At 41.9% G+C, this 19,057-nt stretch overlaps 1 protein-coding gene across 1 annotated transcript; it reads right to left on the bottom strand.

Annotated features, from left to right (window-relative positions):
• Positions 1-14,291: 14,291 nt before the first annotated feature.
• On the bottom strand, positions 14,292-14,708 carry LOC126176214 (vitellin-degrading protease-like). Its single transcript, XM_049923358.1, has one exon. It carries the CDS (start codon positions 14,706-14,708, stop codon positions 14,292-14,294), a length of 417 nt encoding a protein of 138 aa, XP_049779315.1.
• Positions 14,709-19,057: the final 4,349 nt, after the last annotated feature.

Here is a 19,057-nt window from a genome sequence, read left to right as displayed (position 1 = left end):
TTGAGGTTTGCAAGTGATATTGCAATTATGTCAGAGGCAGCAAAGCACTTGGAACAGAGGTTGAACGGAGTGGACAGTAGCTTTGAAAGGTGGATATAAGATGAAAATCAACAAAAGCAAAACGAAGATAATGGAATGTAGTCGGATTAAATCAGGTGATTCTGAAGTAATTAGATTAAGAAATGAGACACTTAAAGCAGCAAATAAGTTTTGTAGTTTGGGAAGCAAAATAACTGATGATGGTCGAAATAGGAAGGATAGAAAAGGTAGACTGGCAACGGCAAGAAAAGCGTTTCTGAGGAAGAGAAAATTGTTAACATCCAGTATAGATTTCAGGGAGTCCTTTCTGAAAGTATTTGTGTGGTATGTAGCCATTTGTGGAAGTGAGACGTGGACGATAACAGTTTAGACAAGAAATGAACAGATACTTTTTATATGTTGTTCTACAGAAGAACGCTGAAGATTAGATGGGTAGATCACGTAACTAATGAAGGGGTACTGAATAGAATTGAGGAGAAGAGGAATTTGTGGTACAATCTGACTAATAGAAGGGATCTGTTGGTAGGACACATTCTGAGGCGTCAAGGGATCACCAATTTAGTATTGGAGGGCAGCCTGCAGGGGAAAAGTCGTGGAGGGAGACCAAGAGATAAATACACTAAGCAGATTCAGAGGGATATAGGTTGCAGTAGTTACGCGGAGATGAAGAGGCCTGCACAGGATAGAGTAGCATGGAGAGCTGCATAAACCAGTTTTTGGATTAAAGATCACAACAACAACAAAGAAAAGTTAAACTGAATTCTGAGCTCAGAATCTAATTCTACAATGGAAAGGACTGGATTCCCACTGAAAGATACGCATGTGATGTAAATAATAAAGAGCTACATTGATGCAAAGTAGTTAAAAGTTAGTCTTGCTTAGATAAGTCAGTTATTCCAGGTCAGAGAACTATCCTCAAAGGATCAATGTCATACCGAGATTTTATTTCGATTTAAGAATCAGTAATAAGAGAAAAATGACTTAATTCGATTAGATTAAAAAATGGCAGGGATGTTAACGTCTTTATCCACTTAACGGTTTTTTCAAGGATCAGAAAAAAAAACAAATAAGATAAAGGGACAACAAGAAATAACTTTTACATATCGTAAGAGAATTAACAGTATTGCGGAGATAGATATCGTTATATCGCTGGGTTACAATGAAATTATGACTTTGTTTCTACGTCCGGAATTATCGTAATAAGGAACTATTTATTAAATTTAACTGAACAAGGATGTACAAAATTGATGTTTACCATAAGTAAGTGAAACGTTGGTGACGGTAATATTTATACGCGTATTCAGGTGATTCTGTTTTATAGTAGTGAGTGAAAGATCTTGGCGCAGCAAACTACACCGATCACTAGCGTGAATAATGCAAAATAATCATCGATAACTATAGCTGTTTCAGGTTCTAAAGTTTTTTCTGTCAGTAAGAGATTTTAATCGTTTAGATAATTGATAACAACGCCATAATCTCCGAAATTTACGAATTATAGCGTACGCCATTTTACTGAGATTTGAACTGTTGTTGCCAGTAGCAACCCACGTTACGGCTCACTCAACGAGCGTATTTACGTTTCTGATAACGTGCACTGTGCACAAGATTTAATTAAATCCTAATTACTATAACGATAAGAACCGATACTAAAGTGAGCTGATCCTTCACCAATTTAACGCATTGCAAAACTATTGACGAATGTAGTATTGACAGGTGTACGATGTAGTGTGGGCATGTATCCAGGGTACTTCTGTTTTAGTTGGATGCGTAGCAGTGCGCAGTTCCTATTACCTTCACTCAATTAGACATTTTAACGATTTATATCAGTACTGGGACGAGGTGTGTCAAGTCTTGAAGGCAGGGCTATTGTCAGTATACAGATTAGAGTCACGTCACGACCCACCTCCCTGCGTAGATCGAAGTGACATAGTACAGTACAGTCTTCATTACCATTGTTGAATCTCCGTATATTATTTGGTAACGTATGTTTTATGTTTTGCAAGGAGATGGCAGTTAACAGAAAGCTGAACTTATTTACTCTTGAAATTACTCTGTAATACACACATTTTTAAAAGCTTGACTCACTTCCTGAGTCAAAACAGTTATGCTGTACTATTTGACAGCAAATTCTACAATGCAAGCAGTATTTTGTTGACTCTTACATCTGAAATAATAATTTAATAGCATCTATATACCAGTTTGAACGTAGCACATGTAACCTAGATTCGTACTGTAAGCATAAATGTATGTGTATATTAAAATTCTATGTTACGGTCATCTGGTATTATGAAATTTCTGTGGAACCATTCACTTGCTTTTGTGTAAGACTGTGTATGTCCTTGCATTCCAGTATTTTTGCACAAAACTTTCCTACTTACTTTGTCACAAACACTACCATAATCAACATGCAATAAAGGGGTTTGTTTGTTGATTTCTCTCCACTTAAACAGATAGATTTGATGAAAGAGGTTGCTTTATACCAAGGTATGCCCTTCTTGAGGTGTCTTCCTCTTATAAGAGGTTCTTCATGAAACTGAGTTTTTTTTTTTTTTTTTTGCTAATATTTTGTTCCTGGTGTTGAACAAGGGAAAAGACAGCGATTCTTTTATCTCCTGATGAGTGCTCACACGCAGAATAATTTTATAAAAGAACAAACATGTTTGGACCTAGATGAGGATGCATGTCTAAAACTAATCTCCGTCTTATATAGATGTGTATGTCTGTATGTGTGTATGTGTATGTGTGTGTGCATACATGAGGCAACTTTTTGAATACAGGAATCATAGAATTAATTAGACGCCGATTGTTTCATTAATCCAAGAGCGCAGGGAAACGATGTTGGTATAGATACCTGCATATGGTGGGTAAAACAACCGTACCCCCACGAAATGATACCGTATTGCGTGGAGTTCGCAACCAGAGGACCACCTTTGCCGCCATTGCAAGAGTCTTTGCCACCTTTGGGCTCACCAGCGCAGATCATGTTCTCCGTTATGAGGCCTTCGTAGGTGTCGTTGCACGAATTGCGGTCGATGATAGTCGTGTTGACGGCGTGAAGCTGCCCCGGGTAGTCTGCCCCAGGTTGAAGGCTTCACCAGCCACTCACCGTCACGGAAGTGCCTGCCTCGAGCTCCTCAGTCGCGAAAGGAATGACCCGCGGAAACAGTGACGGTAGCAGGGCAGTCTGATGTGGGACGTAAATATTAGAAGAAAGAAACTAGAGTGAATGTGTAGATAATATGAATCTTAAAGGAATATCTATTACTAAAATTTTAGATTTAATGGTTATTAGCATGCGTTCAGATACGTTATGGGATGAAGTCAATGATGTATCAAAACCGAAAGTAAAGCAGCTTTTGGGTGCTTAGAATTCCGGAGCGGGAGTTCTATAAGTAGCTGATACTAACCTCGTGATGTCGCAAGAACTATCGGATTTTTATGTGGATCGCAAAAAGGGCTGCAATGCCATAACAAATCCTAGAAATGGCAACGAAATCGGAATAGCGTTTATGACCAAGGAAGGGATCACATGCCAAATAGCAGAGTTATATCTGGTGCAATCAGTAATACCATATTAACCAACATCTGTATGCCTTCAGAATCTGAGAAAATACGCCAGAGAGTAGAGATTTTTACAAAAGAAGTAGATCTACTTCCAACAACGTAACCCGAACAAATTGTATTTGCAGATGATTTGAACAGTGTAATCAGTTGGAAAGATCAGATCAGGGTCGTTGCTAGTTGTTTTGCTGCCCTATGAGAGAACTGAAAAATGACAAACCCCCTTTTTTACTGTCCTCGGTCTCCCCAACATCCTCCCCCCTTCCACTACCACCAACATACTCGTACAACGGTGAGTCCCAAAATGTTCGCAAGCCAGCGCACGAGCTCCGCTCAAGAACTCGGTGAATCAAGGTTATGTTTCTTTCCGTTTTTTACTCAGTACCGAGTGCGTTAGTTCTGACGTAGGTAGAGGCAATGTGCTTACTTTCGTCAAAGTAAGTGAATATTTATTAAATAACTGTTCCCTACACTTTTGAAAAGAATTCTGTGTTTTCATTTTTCCTTTTTTAATTTTTTCTCTTCATTTGGTCAATTTTTTCGGTGTTTGATTTGAGAATACTTTTTTCCTCCCATTTTCCGTACATAAATTTTTGCCCAGTGGTAGAAACGTCTCTGGATGGTAGAAACAGATCGGACGCCCAATTTTAACATGTCTATGATGCTGCATAGTATCATCAGAGAGTCAATTCTACTTGATATGCCTACAAGCTGGTTTCACGTTCTTCGCTGGGCGCTCCCTAAACAGAATTGTCGCAACACTCTAAGGAAACACGTTTTTCAATCAGAGACATGGCCAGCCATATTCTCAGGTCATGTAACGTCCATATGTACTATAAACTTGAAATGGTACTATAGTCCCGTTTCATTATCATTTTATTTGCTTTCCAGTGCACTTTGCATCCTACAGAACCATTCGGGTGTTCTCGTTGCTAAAATTCGTACCAGAGAAGACTGAGCTATGATTCAATCTAACCTTAGCCTCTGCCATTACCCTTTGTCTATTCAAATGTGTCGTCCGTAAAATATTAATTGTTTCGCGGACGCATGGTTTAATGTTGCTAAAATGTGGCCACTATACGTAGAAATTGTGTCTCAGCGAACCACGTGGCCACACGAGTTAACTTTCCCGTGGCCCCCTATCTCTATCCTAGAGTTTACTTATTGCTCCGATTTTGGAATATTAAATACATCCTGTTGGGATTATTCAATTGTATTTGTGGTTTGTGATTTCATGTTATGCGAGTAATCGTGTATGTATGGCCCTCGTTGAGGCTGTTTCTCCAAACTGAGGTTCAACATTAAATACAACCGTGATGTTCAGATTTACTCTTTTATTTAATTGTTCTCAACATGATGGTGTTGGGGCCGTCCTTGCTGTTCTTTGAGTAAATGTGGGTCTGAATGCGAGTATTAAACCTTTCCCGTCCCCCTCTAACTAGGACAGCGATTTTAAATTAAGAAATTCTGCTGTGAATCGTATAGCGTTTCACAAGCAATAGTATGTAGTTACCAGGCAACAGCAGTTGTATAGATGTCTTATATCAATGTCTTAGGAAATAAATAATTTTGTTTCGAGTCTTATCCAGTGTACCGATGTTACGTCTCCTTTACCTACGCCATTTACCTTGTAGTTCCCTTGTTATCCCATCCATAGCGTTTCCATGCGCACAGGTCCCATAATTAGTGTTTCATTTTTATTTTAAACAAATTCTTTAGGGTTGATCTTGTTTTCAGAAATGTTGTTGCAAGCTGCTCTTATTCACCGTGTTCATACACTTTTTACTTTAGTTTAATATTTGTTTCATGTGAACTATCTTTGGATCATATTAATAATTACATTCCATTTTTTATGAGTGACATTACAATGAATGTTCTTTTATGAGCTTTTTCTTATGACTAAATTAATTAATTTTCCAATTCAGTCGGAACTCTTGTTTGTCGTGTGGCCAGAGATGGTGGTGGCCCAATCTTTTACTTGGATTTTAATGTCAGATAGCTTTAAAATTTGCGTGTGGCTCTTTTAGCCATCTGGATATAGCTCATTTCCCAAACACCACTTAAGTGCATGTCACATTCAAACTCAGAGGGACAAGGCACCTGCAGAAGAAACGGGACTGAGAAAACTAAACGTAGCTCATCTGTCAGGCCCAAGACACCACGCAGCCTTTCATGGTACGTAGGTACAATGTGACAGAAGATTCCAAACGTACAATTCAACTTTCAAGTGGTGAATAATTTTAAATCCAGCCTAGTCGTAAAATGTGGGGTCTAGGAAACATGCTTTCTCTAATCACTAGACAACATTCAAACAAATCAAACCATTATTACAAAAAGAAAAGGTTACAATACATAACTCTGATTACCCAGATGCGCCACAAGCAAAGGGCGACATACGAAATACTGAAGTTTCTCCAGTGTAGACAATGGATGACTAGTCTTGAAGCTACTCTTGAACTGGATGCGACCAGTCGGGCGCGGCGCTTAGGCCCTCTTCACATAGGGGCCGCTGCTGTCGCGTTGTCATCCTGGAAAGTGGTCTGTCAGCGTACAATTGGCTGACACCTTCTCAGAGTCCTCTCTGCCCTATCGTTCCCGACTAACGTGCCGGCGCTTGACTTTTACACCAAAACAAATAAAGTGTGCTAAACGAAAATAACAAAAATCATGAATAACTACTCCCACAAAAAAATTACCTGCCAGGAAGAAAATATGGTTGTACTATTAGTGCCTGAGACACTTGTTTAAAGTAGATTTAATATTAATAGAAAATTACGTACAGATTAAATGGGTATCAGCTTAAATATTAGCCAGAAACCACGACAACTGGAGGGGCGTAAAATTAGAACTCCACTACACAACGATATACAATAAAAAAACTTCGTCAGTGCACCAATTCATACAAGAAAATAAACGAAAATGACAGGAAAATACTGGTAGACATAAGAACCACAAATGAGAGACTGTTGAATAAATGATTTGAAATAATGTAAAAAAATCTATTTACACTGTACAGAACTACTAGCGAACAGACTAATGGATGGAATAATGTAGGAAGGCATTGAAACAAGAACGTATGGAACTTTACGCCCTGAAGCCGCAGACGAGTTAGCGACGCAGGTAACCGAAGAAGCCGTAGAATAAACCGCCCGGCTCCCGTGGCTTACCTGCTGATTTGTATCGAATTTTTAGACAACAGTTAACTGTTAGATGACACTCATGTTTAATTACATTTTCAAGGTTATGGTCTGCAATCCGAAGTCTGGTTTGATGCAGTTGTCAGTGCTACTCTATCTTGTGGAAGCCTCTTCATCTCCGGATAACACTGCAGCCTACATCCTCCTGAATCTGCTTACTGTATTCATCTCTTGGTCTCGCTCTACGATTTTTGCTCCCCCCCTCCCCTCGCCCCACGCTTTCCTCTATTACTAAACTGGTGATGCCTTGAAGTCTCGGAATGTCATCATTCTAGTCAAGTTTCGGCACACTTTCCTCTCCAAGTTTACTCAGTACTTCCTTCTGTAGCACCACATTTCAAAAGGTTCTATTTTCCTGTCAATACAGTTCATCGTCTGTGTTTCACTTCCATACATGGCTACACACCATACAAATACTTTCAGAGAAGCGTTCCTAACACTTTAATGAAAATTCACTGCTAACAAATTTCTCGGCTTCAGAAATGCTTTTCTTGCCACCGCCAGTCTCATTTTATATCCTTTCTACTTCGGCCATCATCAGTTATTTTGCTGCCCAAATAGCAAAACTCATCTACTACTTTAAGAAACTCGATTCTTAATCTAATTCCCTCAGCATCACCTGATTTGAGTCTACTGCATTTCACTATCGTTATTTTGCTGTAGTTGATTTTCATCTTACATTCTCCTTTCAAGACACTCTCCAATCCATTTAACTGTTATTCCTAGTTATTTGCTGCGTCTGAGAGATTTAAAATGTTTGCGGCAAATCTTAAAGTTTTTAACTCTGCTCCCTGAACTTTATTTCGTAAGCCACATTTTTCTTTTTCTTTTTGTGTTTTCTTAACTGCTTGCTCAGTTTACAGATTGAATAACATCGGAGTTAGGCTACAGCCTTGTCTCCCTCCATTCTCAACCACTACTTCCCTTTTATGCCCTTCGACCCTTATAAATGCCGTCGGATTTCTGTAAATGTTGCAATTGGCTTCGCTCCCTGTATTTTACCCCTGCTACCTTCAGATTTTTTAAAAGAGTATTCCAGTTACCATTGTCAAAAGCTTTCCTTGGATCTACAAATGTTATAAACGTAGGTTTGCCATTCCTTAAACCATCTTCTATGAAAAGGCGTAGCGTCTCCCTTAACTATCTGAATAATTTCTTTTATCTCATCTTACATTTCTTCAATATCTTATTATCTACGGAGCTAGTTGGCATTTGAAACTCGTTCTGCTGTTGTAGATGTGGGCTTCACGTCTATCCTGGCTATGTTGATTTTACTACGCTGATCGTGGTAACTTGCCAGAATTCCTGTTTTCTTATTTAGTAATAAACCTGCTCATACATTACCCATTCTTGTTTACGTATTTATAGCCCTGTATTCACCTGACTAGAAGTTCCGTTCCTACCTCCATCGAACTTCACTAATTCCCACTACATCTTATTTCAGTCTATCCATTTCCCTTTATAGATTCTCTAATCTACCTGATAGATTAAGGGATCTGATTCGTAATTACATTTTAAAACCGAGAACGACATCCCGAAAGAATTCTGAAACGAACAGTGGCCCTAGTTCACAAAACCCCAGGTGGGAATACTACTGAGAATCTTCAACATACAACGGTACTCAATAGCGACTATAATATTATCGTATAGATCGTAATGAAAGACTAAATTCAGTTATCAGTATATAATGGGAGCATAATTAACAAATGTGCGAAAAGAACGGACAATACACCAAATTTTAACCTATTACATAAACAACAGCAGCTACCAGCCTACAATGAGCAACTGTAAAGCTTGCCTTCGAAACAACTTTTGATAAAATTAACCATCCACGTCTCTTCCAGACTATGGAAGCATTGCACTTTTCGCAAAAAGTAATTGACACAGTAAAGAACCTCGCAAATTTGGGACGTCCAGTCTCTGTGTAAAAAGACAACCGCGCAGATTACTGTGTATGAAAGAATTCGGTACGATAATGTTACCCAGTGTCCATGGCACTTTTAGCATTAGCTCTTCAAGCTTTCGGGGTTCGCCCTGACACAAGAAATTCAGGGACTATACATACATGAAAATCATGTGCCAAGTGCACTCGTTCCTCAAATATCTAGAGACGGAAGAAAATGAGGTAGAAAAAGCACCTCAAATTATAATGAATTATGTAGCCACATCATGTAATAAATTACACCGAAATATGTCGGGAATTCTGAACATTGGCTGGGGAATAGATTGTAGAGCCGGAGCACGTATGAAATGAATTGAAAAAATAAAATGCATCGGAATTGAATTCACGCTCAACATCCGCCAAGCAATCACCCTCGACTACAGAAAACTATTTGTTAATACTACAAGCCAGCAAACAGCAACATAGTTTAAGAAATATAAACACAGTATTTCTTTAAAGTCAGTGCCGCCATTAGACTGTTGTTTATTTACAGTGTTACATTTACACTTACACAGTCATGATTTCGGCTTGAAAGTGCCTTTATCAAGTGTTTTAAGTGCCATCTTAGGCAATTTATAACACTTAAAACACTTGATAATGGCACTTTGAAGCCGAAATGATGATTGTGTAAGTGTAAATGTAACACTGTAAATAAACAACAGTCTAATGGCGGTACTGACTTTAAAGAAATATATTATGACTGTGGCCCCGCATTATGAAAAAATTAATAAATACAATACACAAACTACTTTTAGTCAGTACCTACATAACTCGAAAGTAAACTACGTCGGTCAAGTATCGCAGTTACGAAGAGACACAGCTCAACAAATACCAGCAGCTCTTGGGCAGTTTGTAAGCAGAGAGGTCAGATGTTGAAAGTCAAACATGAAACGTTAATGTTGCAACAGGAAAGGAAGCTCTTACTCTCATAAACATCAACTACGAAGCACAAGAATGTCAGCAGAACACACAAGCAATGGAAAAGGTCGCCAAATGCTGTAGTGGCACACATTTTAAACAAAATAGCATCAGCCAACATGGGCGCACATATAGAAGTGCACCATATCCCGAAACAGCGCTGTTCCTTGAAACATTTTCTTCGAGAATACAGCTGCATCGAGAGAAAATATCCTGGAAAAAATCTGCACGAATTCAAAGCAGTAAAAAACCATGAACGAAAAGCAAACCGAAGAGGAGAGCACAAATGTGTAAAATGCAACTGGAACAAAATGTGTGGTTACAGTCAGGACGCACACTTAAATATCAATTGTAGGCGGACGTAGAAACTAGCTGCAGCACTGAAAAGCCCCACCAGTTCTAAACTGCACAGAATTCATCTGGCAGACACATCAAACAGCATCACGTGCAACCCAGACGACATAGACTATCATAGACTATCTGATCAAAGTATCCGTACTCACATTAGTGGCCATTATTACGGAATGTGTTCACACTTCACCTTCATCACGGACTGAGTTCTGTTGACTCAAGAGCAGCAACTAGAAAAGATTGTTGTGTAGACTGTTGAGTGCTGGAATGAAGTCAAATTTCTCGCTCGTCCCAATAGTGTTCGTTGTCTTCTTTAGAACTTGGATTAATGGAAATGGTAAGTGGCTGACCTGTGCACAGGACTTTGATAGGCCAGTCTAGTTCAAGAATGTTATTTCACAACCATTGCATCACACATGCTGCGTTACGCACTGACCCACTGTTACAGTCATCTCCTCCGAACTGCTCTGCTGTGTTACACAATACTGCAAAATGCGTTGATATCGTTCGGTATGTAGAGTTTGCTGAAGCACTATAAAGGAGCAAACCATAGCCACGAAAAACATCCGCCTACCATAAAACCACCACCTCCGGACTTCGCTGTTATCACAACAAATGATGGGAAGTAACGTTCTTCAGATAGTCTCAAATTCAAACCCTTTCATCGGCTTCTCACAGGGTATAGCGTGATTCGTGACTCAAAATCACTCTTTCTAGTCATCTAATATCTAGTGCAGTCGCTCTCCACACCACCTCGTGCATCGTTTAGCAAAAAAAAAAAATGGTTCAAATGGCTCTGAGCACTATGGGACTTAACATCCGAGGTCATCAGTCCCCTAGAACTTAGAACTACTTAAACCTAACTAACCTAAGGACATCACACACATCCATGCCCGAGGCAGGATTCGAACCTGCGACCGTAGCGGTCACGCGGTACCAGACTGAAGTGCGTAGAACCTCTCGGCCACGCCGGCCGGCTCATCGTTTAGCGTTAACTACAGAAATGTTTTGCTTATGAGGACCTGCTCGACCAGTGCACCCCATTCTCTTTTTTTTCTCCGTCACACAGTGGAAAACACTGACAAGAAAATTGGACAGGATCATAGGACATCTCTTAAGACATCAGGCAATTAATCCATGGTACTAGAGGAAGCTATAGAGACTAAAAATTGTAAGGGAAGACAGAGGTTGGAATACATTCAGCAAATAATTAAGCCGACCTATTATTCAATTACTGCCTCTGTACTGAAGACAAAACTTCTTGCGTTTTTTTCTACTGTTCGTTCTGCCTGTCGCATCATGCAGTGATCAGGTCCGCATTACGTAGTGATCGTCAGCTACTTCTGATCAGACAGAGCAGATTCACATGTATATATGTAAAGTAGATATGGTTCCTACGCAGAAAGAAACTTGCAAGTGTCCTACATACTTCACCCAGCATAGTCACAGCAGCTAGACTACTTAACCCAGATGAAGTACCATATTCTAACACAAAAAGTCAAACAGTGAATCTACTAAAGGGGCAGACCATATAGCAAATTCTAACTAAAAAGGGGAAGAGTAAGGAAGACTACTCGCTTTACTTGAAAATAAAGCATCGGACCAAATGAAATAGCTACACACAAAAATATGCGTTTTCTAATAACAACATTGGAATAGACAGTAAGAGTAACTATCAGCTTCGCTTTACGTGTTTGTGTGTACCGTTATGTATTATTTTTATCTTACTGTAACTAGTAGTTTCTTTGAAAATTATTGTGGAAAATCACGCTTTAGTTCAATGAAAAATAATTCAAAAGAAGAAGACTTTACTGTCAAAGAAGCTGAACTTAAGCTTCTACGAAGGAACATCTTCCATTTAATACAGGTCCCCTCAGGACAATTAGTTGAATTTTACCAACATGTGTGTATTTTATTATTTTTTTTATCCGAAAGCAGATAATAATGCCACAGTTCATTTGAAAACAGATTCGTAAGAAGAAGTTCATTTTAACGCCTACAGTGGCAGAGTGGCTCTACGAAGAAATATATACAGATTCGTAAGAAGAAGTTCATTTTAACGCCTACAGTGGCAGAGTGGCTCTACGAAGAAATATATTTTATTTAATATACCTCTTATCAGAAAAAAACAACGTTTAGTTTCTCAGGGGAGAAAACAACACAAATAGTATTCGAAAGAAGCAAGCATTATAATTCAAGACTCCAGCACAAGCAAGTATTTCCTCTTCCATACTTGCAACTGCTATCTGGTTTCTGTACAAGCTGTAAATAACCTTTCACTCTGTATTTTTTTTTCTCTGTCATCTACAGAATTCAAAGAGTGTATTCCAGTCACCAGGGGGATTGAAGCCAAATCAATGAAAGAAATTAAGCAGACCGAAATAAGGGCTGGAAGGGTCGATGCTATATACACACAATGAAGTGACAACCGAGCGAGGTGGCGCAGTGGTTAGCACACTGGACTCGCATTCGGGAGGACGACGGTTCAATCCCGTCTCCGGCCAACCTGATTTAGGTTTTCCGTGATTTCCCTAAATCGCTTCAGGCAAATGCCGGGATGGTTCCTTTGAAAGGGCACGGCCGATTTCCTTCCACATCCTTCCCTCACCCGAGCTTGCGCTCCCTCTCTAATGATCTCGTTGTCGACGGGACGTTAAACACTAATCTCCCCCCCCCCCCCCCCCCAATGAAGTGACAAAAGTCTTGGTATAGCGATAAGCACATACACATATGACGGTAGTATCGCGTACACAAGGTATAAAAGGGCAGTGCATTGTGGAGCCGTCATTTGTACTCTGGTGATTCACGTGAAAAGGTTTCCGACATAATTATAACGGGACTTAACACACTTTGAAAGCGGAATGGTAGTTGAAGCTATACGCATAGCACTTTCCATTTCCGAAATCGTTAGGGAATTCAGTGTTCTGTGATCTACAGTGTCAGGAGCGCGCCGAGAATACCACAGTTAACTATTATCTCTCGTCACGGAGAACGCTGACGACCTCCACTTAACGACCGAGAGCAGATGCATTTATATAGTGGTATTAGTGCTAACAGAGAAGAAAAACTGAGTGAAAGTGAAATAACAGCATGGCACTACCTGTAGAGCCTCTGCTGGGCTCTGACCATATCAGTTTGACACTATACGACTGGAAAGCCGTCGTCTGGTCAGATGAGTATCGGTCTCAGTTACTAAGAGCTGATGATAGGGTTCTAGTGTGACACAGATCCCACGAAGCCATGGGATCACGTTCTAAACGAGGCACTGTGCAAGTGAGTGGCGGCTCAATAATGGTGTGGGCTGTGTTCACGTGGAATGGACTAGGTCGTCTGGTCGAACTGAACCAATCATTGACTGAAAACGGCGATGCTCAGCTACTTTGAGACCATTTGCAGCCAATCATGGATTTCATATTCCCGAACAACGATGCAATTTTTATAGATGACAATGCACCATGTCTCTGAGCCACAGTTATTGGCACTTGTTTGAAGAACATTCTGGACAGTTCGAGCTAATGGATTGACGATCCAAGTCCCCATACATGAAACCCGTCAAACACTTATGGGGCACAATCGGGAGGTCAGTCTTGTATAAAATCCTTCACCGGCAACGCTTTCGCTATTGTGGACGGCTGTAGAGGCAGCATGGCTGAATATTTCTGTCGGGGCTTCCAACGTCGTGTTGATTCCATGCTGCGTCGAGTTGCTGCACTCCACTGTGCAAAAGAAGGTCTAACAAAATATTAAGATGTATTCCATGACTTTTCTCATCTCAGTTTTTAGTATACAGACTTTCATGGATGGTGGAGAAGGGTAAATGTCACTCTCAGGTTAAGGATCTTGGTCGGAAACGACTATGTTGAAAATTATAAGCGAAAATCGTTCTGGTACCGAATGAGTACCCATAGCTGTTAAGGTAGGCATTTTAGAGCTCATATTTAGTGCACGTGTACTACCACTTCTAAAAACTGCCTAACCTACATACTTAGCAACAACAGTAACGGTACATTTGTTCAAACGTCAGAGATGTCAGAATGATTTTCGCTTATAACTTTCGACTGGTCGTTTCCAGACCAGGCACCCATAATTCAAATTAATAAATCATCATGGAATCACTCTGTATTAAAAAAAGTCTGTGGAACATTTGCGCCTCGAGAGGCTACAGTTCCGAGTTCGAGTCCAGGTCCAGTAAACTGTTTAATCTACCATGAAGATTCAACTCAGCCGAGAATGGAAACTCGTTGTGAAACCATAGTGTGATTTTGTAACATTTTTCTCAGTGACTAAACTTTAAATATTGCTGGACGGAATACCTGAACGTTGTCATCAAACGAGATGGAACCTGAGATCTCGAAGAAACCAATGTCTCTGTCTGTCGTAACATAGTCGAAATCCTCGTGCCAAAACATATCGGAGACGGTGTACGTGGCGCCGCCACTCTCGCGCGTTGACGTACCGACCCGCAGCACGTAATAGATTGGCTCGGCGGCGCCCACGATGCACCACGCAGCCGACATGACAAATCTAGGGCTGACAATGGAGCCGCCGCATTTGTGCGCCTCTATGAACTCCACGGACACCTGCCAGGGGACCTGCGAGATGTCCACCGGCTCGCCCCCCAGCACGCGGCTTTCACCCCCCAGCGTGGGCGCCACGCTGCAGGCTGCGGTCAGCAGGCACAAGGTGAGGGCCCGACTCATCTCTCAGGACAGCCACGCAGCACTGCCACTACCGTTCAGCACTTGCCTTATCAGTTATCTGCACATCTCCAGATTTATCAAATACTTTGAATCAAAACAGAATTATTATCAGTTGTGTCAACCTGACCTAACGACTCTAGCTATTATTGCCAACAGATAACGTGCTAAAATTCTGGGTAAAGGTACTGCATTCCATAAATTAAAGAACAACCCAATTGTAAATTTCCATTAGCGAGCAACGGTTTATGCGTGTTTCCCGAGCAATGAATTATCCACGACTTGATCCCTTGTCTGGAAGAGAGTAACATGAATAAATAAATGAGTTACCCTATAAGCACGGTTGTACACTAGCAGAAAAAATTTCCATCGTGGAGCAACAGGTCCAGATGGGAGAAGATTTTCTCACATTTTATACATACTACACGTATTACACACGGTACACATATTACATATTACACAAGACATTATTCTACCGACAGGATCACACATCTATTGAACAGACTGCCTGCGGATAGCAAGTAGCGGTCGCGCGGTTCCAGATTAACGCGCCTAGAACCGCTGGGCCATACCGGCCGGCTCGGGTCTCGAGCAAAGACAACATTTTGCTGCGCCAGGAAAATTTTGCGCAGCTATGGCCATAAGTTAGGAGTTAAGAACTAATGGACACACCAGATAGTGGACACTGGCAAAGTTGATATTAAGCAAAGAGTTCTGTGAGGCAGGTTTACAACACCTTTCGCAGCTGAGTAAGCGTTGCCTGGCGGGCGCTACAAACAAATGTGGAGACAGGTGTGGAGTAAACAGGCGCAACTTAGGGCATTGACATGCTGTGAAAAACCCGAAATTGCCGTCACAACAGCGCCTGAAAACCTATATATCGGGGCCGACGCGGACTAGGAAAAACTGACATTATATTTATTAAGGAACACTCCCCTTATCCCCTCCAGAGGGACTATGTCAGAGGAAAATAAATAACGGAGCCCAGAGGTTCAAGGTGAGCCATTCTGTCCACGTCTGAAATCCGCGCCTACCAACGGAGAGAATGATGATTGTTTAAGTTGCAGGCCAACGACAGCGACCATCTTGTGATGCATTTCGTCGGCCAGCCAGGCCGCTGTATCAGCTGCCGAGTTCCACAGTACGGACACGTCACAACTATGGTGAGGCATGTCAAAAACTTGGTGTTACACAGTTCCAGGGAGCAGGAAGCGACCAGCTGCTGCTGTCTAGCTGAAGTTGTCCAGTGAACTACAAGCCGCCGTCCGCAGAGGCGGAGTTGGGGGGCGATCCAGCTGCGTCCTGCGTCGAAGGCTATCTCCATCAATGACAAAGCCATCTTGGGTAGGAGACTGAAGTTGCTGACGCTCAACTTAACAATGACAGCCACCGACTGTTTCCCTTCAGCGTTCTACATGGTGTCTACGAGTAGCACTTGAGTGAAAAGCCAGCTGTGTCTGGAGGGGAGGCTTGGGGATTCCGACTCAACCGACAAATACTACCGTCCATGCCTCCAGGAGATGGCAGGAGCTGTTACGTCTGCAAGGATGGAGCGGCTGGGTGCCGAAGCAGCAGATTCTGGTGCTAACATCTGCGCTGACACACGTACACGCGCCGCGTTACCGCCGCCTGGATCACCAGAGGCACTGTTTATCCTTTGAGTGAATAAGGTCATTGACCAACTTACTTGTATAACTCTCTATCCTGCAGCATGATTCATCTCTGTCTCTCAAACCATATCTCTCAAGCATCCTTGTTCCTTATGACTCCTGAGGTCAGGATGTCATAACAGTCCTAACTCATCACAATGGTGTCCCATTGGGTTATTTAGCACCTAGTCGAATTGAAGTGGTAAGTAGCTGGGGACTGTGTTGACAAATGTAATTCAATTTATAAGTACAATCAGTCCAGAGAACATGTGGAATAAGCAATGAAAAAAGGGCTAAGCGCACTTAATAACACTTGCAGAATATAAACAGTCCAGAGTGCACACAGAAGAAGGAATAACCAATGAACTTAAAGCTCAGAACAACAAAATATACGTAAGAAATAATACAAATAAGGCACTTCAATTAAGTTGTCACAATAGAATCACTCACCGTTGCACAAAAATGTGTTTAAATCCAGGAAGAGTGATGGCCAGGGGAGTACAGCAAAAACTTGCTGGTGCTCTTCAAACCGCACAAGTATACTTCGAGCTGTGTGACACATTGCGTTGTCCTGCTGGTAGATGCCATCGTACCAAGGACAAATAAACGCATGTGGGGTGGACATAGTCCGTAAGGATATATGCATACTGGCGCTGATTCATTGTGGCTTATAGATTGACGAGATCACCAAGAGAATGCCACAGAAACATTCCCCAGACCCTAACGGTGGCGCAGGGTGTTTGCTTTCAGACATTTCACACTGTACATATCAACGAACATTTTTCTAATGAGGCACAGAAACTAAGTCTTCTGCTCTTCAGTGGACGTCCAGTTGCTGTATTGGTGTGCAAATTCCAGGTGCATGAACCAGGCGCCTGCTGCAGAGAACTAAATGCAGCAACGTTCGCTGAATGCTCATTGAGGACCCTTGGTTCATATGAGCAGTCAGTTGCTAAACAGTTGCAAGTTTTTTCACCTATGCACATTTCCGCAGGCATCGTTGGACCCTGTTATCTATAGACCATGATGCACCAAGGTTGCTTGGGCGGCAGTTTTGGACAGCATCATTTTGTCATACATATTTTAAACATGGCGTCGTGTATACAGTTTACAAAATTAGCCGTTTCAGAAATGCTTCCATCCTTGGCCTAAAAGCCAATAATTACAACCTCTTGGATAAATCACTCCATTTCCACACTGAGACAATGACCCCTGACAGGCTTTTTATATTCTCCACTACTAGCCCTGCCACCTGCCATTGTCAGTGTTTCTTGTACGTTGGCATCAAACATAGATGGTGATCACAACATAGATGGTCATCACATCAGTGTCACTGGAACATGCACAGTTTAACAATTCAGTAGTACCTAATACATACAGACAGGCAGAAAATCACTAGATTGGACCCTCAGAGTTCATTCTTGTGTAGCGGCACCGCAGTTTAGGATAGGGAAGGTTAGTTTTGTGCTATATTCTGAGCACAAGTTACAGCCAGGTGTTGGCCAGATTGCAGTGAGTTACGCATACCAACAGTTGCGAAGTAGAATAGAGGCCACAGGGCTATCAAATTGCTGAAAGAGTATACGTAGCGGTTTTGCATGTCGCAAATCACATGCAGAAGGGGCCCACTGGCCAACCTAGCATGTTATGAGTATGTGACATGAAGCGGCACGTGTGGCAAAACAGAGGCACGCAGCCACGTATAAATAGGTGCGGGTTTCTAACAAGATTCATGCACATGTGGCAGCTCTCCTGGATGGCAGGGCATGTCACACCAACAGCTACACACAGCAGCAGATGGGGCGCCAGCGTTCCAGGCCACGGCAGGTCGCTGGTTCGACCCTCTGAGGCCGACACAGGGTCCGTAGCCAGCAAGCGGCAGGCCACTCCATGACTCGCTACCGCAGGCAGCTGTCCTGGCTTCCAGCACACGCCAGAGGCATCCCAATATGAGGGCCGCAGATTCGGACTCCAGATCGCGGGCGCTTGTTGTCACCACAATCTTAGCCACGCCGGCGAGAAGCATGCAGCTGGCCGCCGGCGACCCACACCAAGTGGCGCTGAGTCAGAAGGGACACAGACTGCTGAGTCTACTGCCATCATCGTGCTGACGCCGCAACTCCACTGTCATACAAGGCCGACACACAGCAGCGCATGCACAGGTCGCTAAGGCAGCCATTCCGTGCCATGCCATTTTGCAGACAATGAAGTGGTGTCCTCAGCACTGTGGGGCCCAGTGATGCAGATCTAAAGGAGTGGGAGCACTGTAGTTAATAAATCGCTTGGAAAGCTCAGACGGGTCTTAATACAGTGCGTTCTACCGCTTCCCGCTACATTTGGTGTTGCTGTTACATTCGGTGGCAGAAGTAGCCACTACATTTGGTGTCAGAATAGCAGACGTCGTCTGTCCAGTACGACATTCGAGAGCACCGTCCGCATTACATTCACAAGATGTGGTGAATTTTCACCAGTTTTCTTTTGATTATTGGACGTTTTCTTGCCTTTTTGTGTTTTTGAGTATGGCTCATTTTAGATGTTTTGCGTATGCATATTATTATTTTTGTCAGAGTAAGTGTTAGGGTATTTAGGGCAGTAACATTTATTATTTTTTGTTGCATTTAATTACTTTTGTGTTGGTTTCAGTATGATGTTGCCAATTATGATGATACTGAGATGCAGGGAGTCGGGTTATTCCTGTACTTA

The sequence above is a fragment of the Schistocerca cancellata genome, chromosome 3 (assembly GCF_023864275.1).
Source record: "Schistocerca cancellata isolate TAMUIC-IGC-003103 chromosome 3, iqSchCanc2.1, whole genome shotgun sequence".
Lineage (NCBI taxonomy): Eukaryota > Metazoa > Arthropoda > Insecta > Orthoptera > Acrididae > Schistocerca > Schistocerca cancellata.
The sequence above is the reverse complement of the archived record's forward strand: the minus strand, read 5'-3'. Positions and strand labels throughout refer to the sequence as shown.